Source organism: Grammomys surdaster, unplaced genomic scaffold, assembly GCF_004785775.1.
Source record: "Grammomys surdaster isolate TR1022 unplaced genomic scaffold, NIH_TR_1.0 170, whole genome shotgun sequence".
In the NCBI taxonomy this organism is placed as follows: domain Eukaryota; kingdom Metazoa; phylum Chordata; class Mammalia; order Rodentia; family Muridae; genus Grammomys; species Grammomys surdaster.
The window spans coordinates 21,744,550-21,752,165 of NW_021604618.1; the positions used below are offsets into that span (position 1 = coordinate 21,744,550).

Sequence of the window (7,616 nt, forward strand, 5' to 3'; positions counted from 1 at the left end):
GGGAGAGAGGGAGAAAGAAGAGAAGGAGCGAGCTTAGACACTTTCTTTCGGGATGAATCTACCCTGATTAATAAGTTTTGGGTTAAATAAATAGACTCACTGAGTCTCCACTACCAGGGAGCTCACTCCTGTTCGTCCATCCAAGTGAAAGGCCTTCTGCTCTTTGTTTCTCTTTCCCAATGAGAGATACCCAGAGGGGCAGCCTCTTGCTGCTGCTTAGGAAGTCAAACCCCAGCTGGGCAGTGGTGGCGCACGCCTTTAATCCCAGCACTTGGGAGGCAGAGGCAGACAGATTTCTGAGTTCGAGGCCAGCCTGGCCTACAGAGTGAGTTCCAGGACAGCCAGAACTATACAGAGAGACCCTGTCTCGAAAAAAAAACAAAAAAAAAACCAAAAAAAAAAAAAAAAGGAAGTCAAACCCTATCTCCCCTCCAGCCTGCAGTTTGTGGTGGCACTGGCTCCACCAGGTGCAGAGAGGGTAAGCTGTTGGGGAGACAGCTCCTGAGACCTGCCAATGGTGGCTCTTGCAGGGTTCAGGTCAGAGAGGAACTGCCAAGGAGACTGCTGGTCCCGGGTGGCCCACATCAGTGTCAGGGCCCATACCCACTTCATGACAAGAAGCTATGGGAAAAGGCTGCAGCTGACCTCAGCTCTCTGCGCTCTCCTTAACCACTGTTCCCCCCAAACCTTGGTGCCTACATAAATTGACCACTGCTGCAAGACTTCAAGCTGGAGAAAATGAAATCCATAGCCTTGGGGTGAGTTAAAGTGGCCCCACATTCTTCTCTTTATGGCCTGCCACAGGTGCTGGCAGCCACCCTCAACGTGACTGCTCTGCCCAAAGCTCTTCAGTTTTGACTTTTCTTCAAACCAGTCTGAACTCAGGGGTCTTACATTTGGCCTCGGGCATAACCCGCACGTGAGGCCTGCAAGTTTGTACCACCCAGCCTGACTCAACTGTAGCCTTTGCAAAAACCCTTACCACCCCGTGACTCAGTTTCTCCTGCTGTTCACGTGGGCAATAGCATGAGGCACTAGAGTGGAATGCGGAGGGTGCCCAAAACAGCTTCTCTGCAGTGCGTGCTTTTAGGCGGGGCCCCAAAGACAAGAATTCGTTCCAAAGCATTCCTTCTGGTCGTGCCCTGCACTGGCCACCGCTTTGGGCGGCAATGATTCTGGCAGGTGCACCGGCTGGACTGCGGGGGAGACATCGTTCAGGCCATTGCCTTCCCTGGAAACGGCGGGTACCTGCGCCCGTTCCAAGGCCCGTTCCCAGTGCCCGCAGCCTGACGCAATCCGACGCGCCCTTGCTGCATGCCAGTTCTGGGGAAACCTTCCCCGCCGTTGCATCACTCCAGCCAGGTCTGCCACGGAGGAGGAGCCGAACCAATCAGCACGCGCGTTCGCTCGGGGGCGGGCTTCTCTGGTACCCACTCGGAGGGCGGCGCGGTTAACCGAGAAGGAAAATCCAAAGGTGATTGGCCAAAAAGAGATTTGCCCCGCCCCAATCACCGAGACAGCTGGAGGCAGTCAGAGGGCCTTCCCGGCCGGAGGGTTTAAAGAGCGCCTCTGGAGGCACCACTCAGCTGGAACGACCGATCGGTGCCAGGCCAGGTGTACGCGTCCGTCGGTCCTTCCGTGCCAGTGCCGGAGACCAGCCCCGGAGGCCGCCCGGGCCCGTCCCTGTGCCCGGCACCATGAAGCAGGAGTCCGCAGCCCAGAGCACCCCGCCTCCTTCACTGTCCCCTGCACCATCCGCGCAGCCTTCCTGGGAGGATGGCGACCCCCAAGCCCTGTGGATTTTCGGATACGGCTCCCTAGTGTGGAAGCCGGACTTTGCCTACAGCGACAGCCGTGTGGGCTTCGTACGTGGCTATAGCCGACGATTTTGGCAGGGAGACACCTTCCATAGGGGCAGCGACAAGATGGTGAGCATCCTTCTGTGCCCAGAGGAGTGGGGTGGGGTTGGCAGAAGAGTGGGCACCCGTGTCCTGGAATGGCAGGGACCCTGGGCTAACTAAATGAAATGTGTAAACCTAGTTTTTGGTTTAAATATGTGTGCCTGGGTATCAGGTTCGTGATTGCACCTGTGGATTCTTGTGCTGGTTACTGGTCTGGGCTAACTGCTGTTTGTCTCTTCTATGTCTGCCCATCACTCCATGTCATTAGATGAAAGGCCTTCCCCAAGGCTTGGGGCTTGGGTTGGCACTTTTGGCTGTTGACAGAGACAATTATTTCCTCCTCCCTCTTCCTCTTCTTCCTCCTCTTCTTCCTCTCCCTCTCTTCCTCCTCTTCCTCTTCCTCCTCCTTGATTTTATCTACTTCTTGCTATGTGGCCTCATCCTACCTCTCAGGCTCTGGAGTGCTGGGACCACAGGCTCAAGTGAAAACAGGATTAAACCTCAGGTGTGTGTGTGTGTGTGTGTGTGTGTGTGTGTGTGTGTGTGTTGATGGAGATTGAACCTAAGGCCTTGTGCAGGATAGGCAAGCCCCTCTGCCACTAGTCCTTTTGGAAGTGCTAATATCTAATTTGTCTTTTTCAAAATCTTCCTTCCCTGTCTAGCCTGGCCGAGTGGTGACCCTCCTTGAAGATCGTGAGGTAAGTGTGCAGTGAAGAAGAGAATCCTGGGATCCAATATATCAGGGTGCAGATGGTCAGAACTGTTGTGTGGGGTGAGTGGAAGTGTAGTCCAGCTTACTCCTTGCTTCTTGGAGACTCACCTGAGGGTCTTGTTAAGATGGATCTCTGTGAGTTCAGAGTTATTCTTGGCTACATAGTGAGTCCAGGGTCAGCCAGCCTGTACTATATGAGACTTTGTTTAAAAAAAAAAATCACTGGGAGTAGAGTGAAGGGTTTTGCTTCGGGTGGCTCAGCATCTAGTCAAACATGTTAGGTTTTTTTTGTTTGTTTGTTTGGTTTTTTGTTTTTTTTGGTTTTTTCGAGACAGGGTTTCTCTGTGTAGCCGTGGCTGTCCTGGAACTCACTCTGTAGACCAGGCTGGCCTCGAACTCAGAAATCCGCCTGCCTCTGGCTCCCAAGTGCTGGGATCAAAGGCGTGCGCCACCACTGCCCAGCTAGTTTTTTTTTTTAATTTCATGGAGAAATGGCTCAGTAGTCAGAAGCACCTTCTGCTTTTCCAAAGGGCCTGGATTTGATAGCCAGCACCCACACAGTAACTCACAATCTGTAGCTCCAGTTCCAGGGAATCAGACTCTTCTGGCCTCCAAGGTCAGCAGGTCACCAGACACACACATCCATACACATAAAATTTCAAAATTACATTTATTTGTAAGTGTGTGCATGCTGTAGGTCAGATGGAAACAAGAGGACAAAGGTAGAAGTAAATTCTTTCCTTCTGCGTGTGTGTCCCAGGGATTGAACTGAGGTTATCAGCTCATCAGGCATGGTAGCAACTACCTCTATCCCTTGAGACATCTCCCCACTCCCCCCCACCTTCTATAGAACACAGATGTGGAGAGTGTCTAGGGGAACATTCTAGAATGCACACGGGACCAGCATTGAGAGCTGTGACTGACTGGAGGTGTCTCTGTTCTTCCCCTAGGGCTGCACTTGGGGTGTGGCCTACCAGGTTCGAGGGGAGCAGGTGAGCGAGGCACTGAAGTACCTGAACGTGAGGGAAGCCGTGCTTGGCGGCTATGACACTAAGGAAGTCACCTTTTATCCTCAAGACACTCCTGAGCAACCCCTCACGGCATTGGCCTATGTGGCCACCCCACAGAACCCTGGCTACCTGGGCCCTGCTCCCGAAGAGGTCATTGCCACACAGATCCTTGCTTGCCGAGGCTTCTCTGGCCACAACCTTGAGTACTTACTGCGTTTGGCAGACTTCATGCAGCTCTGTGGGCCTCAGGCACAAGACGAGCACCTGGAAGCCATTGTGGATGCTGTAGGAACCCTGCTACCCTGCTCTTACCTCCCTGAGCAGCCGCTGGCACTGATCTGAGGAGCCGAGTTCCTGCAAGGAGTGTCCGAGTGGATACTGGTGGACATCAGCATGCAGTACTCGAGATAGACTTGATGGAGCTAGAGACAGTTGAGAAGGCATGGCGGGTGGCTGAGGGACTTTGTGTCTTATGTCCTGCCTGTCTGCTAGCTGACTGTCTGCTAGCCTCCAACTCTTCCTTCATTGACCCTGACTTCTTACTTGAAACTTTATTTATTGCACCATGTTGGTGTGGTGGGTAGGGCAGGTGGGGGTCCTGCCCTGGATGTGGGCCCTGCTGTGCGGTGGCTCTGCCCTAGTCCTCTGGTACCTAACCAGAATCACCCCATTGCTGCTGCTAATTCCACACCACCCAGGCCTCCACAGCCCCAGGGAGCCTCCAAGAGCCTTGATCCTCTGTCCACCCAGACTACCCCAACCCTGGTAATAACACCTCCCCATGTTCCCGGCCTTCTGGATGAGGGACAGGAAAGAAGGAGGCGAAGTAGCTCTTCAAGGACCAAGGTCCAGCATCCCTCTTCGTTGCTGAGGCCCTGGGCAGAGCTGGACCCTACACACAGACACAGCTCCTGGGACTGGGCCTCTTCCCCCTCCCTTTTCTCATTTCCTTATCCTTCTGTCTGTCTGCTTGTTTGTCTGGATCACTTCCTATAGACCCATTGGTCTGTTCCTGGAAAATATCACTATAGGTCTGTGTCTGTTCTCAGTTGACGTATACTGCTACCCATAAACTCCCTTCAATTACCTTTGCCAGAATATGGTTTGTCTCTGTCCAGGGCTTGGGTGAGGGATAAACCTTGGAAAGGCTCCCGAGAAGGGAAAAGCCTCTTTCCTCTCCTCTGCCTTTTCTCAGTAACTAGGCCGTGAGGGTAGGATCAGTGCAGCTGCTGTGGGCATGGCATGTTCTAGGGTTTGGTATACACAAATAATGCCCAGAGCTCCACCCACAAACCTCTGAGCAGCAAGCTTGTCCCTGCTCAGGGATCCTGTGCCTCCTTCCCTGATGCTGTCCCAGGAAGATGGTTTGCTTGGAGCCCAGGCTAGACTTAACCCCCATCTTTAAGGCCAGCCACTATCTTTTTCTGAAAGCCAGTTCAGATCATGGCCCCTTATTGAAGGAGCACTTGGGTTGGGGTATGACAATGACGACTTCTTAGGCAATGCCAATTGAAGGGTTCTGTGCCCTGGAATTGATGCTCCTTTTATTCCCAGAGTTTCACAGGGATGTAATGTTGGCTGACTCTTCTGATCTGACCTATGACATCACCCACAGCGGGGGCGGGGGCCCTTTCCCCCTTGTTCCTTGTTTACCCCTGCATGTCCCTAGATGTTGCTTTCTCATACCCTGGTTCCTGGGGACACATCACCGCTCTCAGCCTGACCAGGAGTTTCTCCACAAGGAGTGAATGGACCCCTAGGGCCACTCCTAGCTGATTCCTTTAACAGCAGGGCATTCTGAGTCCCGGCTAGCCCCTCCCCTTACTGCTCAGTGCCAGGGAAGGAAACTCTCAGAATTGTTCTAAGCTGTCTCTTTAGAGCATGCTGTCTATGAATGGTGGATGGGACAGGTTGGGTGATACATATTGCCACTGCTTTTGTGTGGGTAGTGCCCCGATGGGTCTGGATCATCTCTGAGCAGCTGAGCAGGCAGTGTGCCTGGGAAGAGTGCCATGCTGCGTCGTGTTGCCTCGCATCTTGGCTGTTGATGGAAAAAGTGTGGACTATAGCCATGTTCTTCTGGGAATCTGGTCAGGACAACACGACAGGAGCAGTTGGTGTTAGAGAGCCCTTGGCAGCCCTGGGCCCCTGGGGCAAATCAGGACCCAGCTCTGTCTGCTCTGGATTGGAAGGCAGCAAGATAAGGTGGAAAAGTGCTTGACAGAACACCGGAACACCGTTCTGTTTGTCGTTGTTTTGGGTGTGGTAGTGGAGATGGAATCTAGGCTCCCATGACCCTTATACATACTAGAGAAATGCTCTACCACTGAACCACATTCTCAAGCACCCTTTACTTTTTTTAAAAAAATCATTTATTTTAATGTGCATTGGTGTTTTGCCTGCACGTATATCTGTATGAGGGTATTGGATTCCTCAGAACAGGAGTTTATCGGCAGTTGTGAGCTGCCATGGGGGCACTGGGAATTGAACCAGGATCCACTGGAACAGCAGCCAGTGTTCTTAAACACTGAGCCATCTCTCCAGCCCTACTTTTTCTTTTGAAACAGGGTCTTAGTAAGTTGTCACAGTTGGTCTTCAACTTGCAATCTCCTGCCTTAGACTCTGGAGTGATGGGGATTTCAGGCCTACCCCACAATGCAATGCTTAAGCTACCTTTCTCCAAGAACTGTCATGCACGAGTCTCGGGATGTTGATGATGCAGCATAAAGGAGCCCCCCTCAAGGAATTTGGAATCTAGAACTAGTGGAGACAATTTTTCATGAAATGCGACTCCCTAAACTGGTCCCCTGACTCAAGTCAGTGGATAGTCAGAGAAGGCTGTCGGGGTGAGGGAGCACCAAAAGGGACCTCTGTGGACAGTGATTCATGGAACATTGTGTGCCTCAGGGGAGACCAGGTCAGATGGGCTAGAACTCAGAGGTAACATGGGGCTAAACAGGTGGTAGCCCAGATGCTCGCCAGCAGGGTGAGCTATGTCAGGCGGTGCCTCACATTCCTCTTGAGTCAGTGGAGGGCCCTGGCCAATTGTGAGCTGAAAGGGATGGGCATAAGAAGAGATGCTGGCTGCCTGGTCAGATTGCTGGCTGGAGGTAAAGGTGGCGTGAGCCACAGGAACAGGAGTGGATCTGAGAGCTGCTTAGGGGTCAGGCCAACAGCGTTTGGTGCTGGGTTGGAAGAAACAGAGAAAAGGACTGATAAAGAAGAGAAAGCAGCTAAATGCAGACTCCACTTCCTTCCCTAGGCTCTGTCACTTACACTGGGAACCTCAGGGATGAAAAAGGAAGATTGGTGAGGAGGCACAGGGCAGGGCCCTGGAGTCAGGAGGCAAGTAGATATCCCAGAAAATCTGGCTGCCACAAGGAAGAGAGACAGACAGTAACTGAGGATATAGGAGGCATATGAGTCTCAGGCCCTTTATAAACAAAACAGAGTGTATATAGAGCCAGGCAGTAATGGTGCATGCTTTTAATTCCAGTACTGGGGAGACAGAGGCAGAAGGATCTCTAGAAGTTCAAGGCCAGCCTGATCTCCAGAGAAAATTCTAGATCAGTCAGGGCTCCACAGAGAAACCCTGTCTTGAAACACAAACAAAAAAATGGAAATAGACACTAGAAATAGAAATTTAGGACCAGTGAGATGGCTCAGAGGGTAAAAGCACTTACCTCATAAGATCAATGAACCAACTCCTGGGGCGGGGGTGGGGGGCAAATATAGAAAGAGAGAACTGATTGAACAAAGCTGTCCTCTGACCTCCACATATGTAGACACACACACAAATACACACCATACATACACACACACTACACACCACATGACATACACATCATACACTCACACATAGACACAAACACATATCATACACTCACATACTTACACATACACTATATCATATACCACACACACACACCACACTCACACGCACACAAATACACACACCCCATACTCTCACATACTCAACACACAGACACAAAC

General features: G+C 51.8%; 1 protein-coding gene across 1 annotated transcript; it reads left to right on the forward strand.

The window, feature by feature from the left end:
• The first annotated feature begins 1,516 nt into the window (after positions 1–1,516).
• Chac1 (ChaC glutathione specific gamma-glutamylcyclotransferase 1) lies at positions 1,517–4,721 on the forward strand. Its single transcript, XM_028766982.1, has 3 exons — positions 1,517–1,928; positions 2,564–2,599; positions 3,564–4,721. The coding sequence occupies exons 1-3, from the start codon at positions 1,698–1,700 to the stop codon at positions 3,963–3,965; spliced, it is 669 nt and encodes a 222-aa protein (XP_028622815.1). The 5' UTR covers positions 1,517–1,697; the 3' UTR covers positions 3,966–4,721.
• Positions 4,722–7,616: the final 2,895 nt, after the last annotated feature.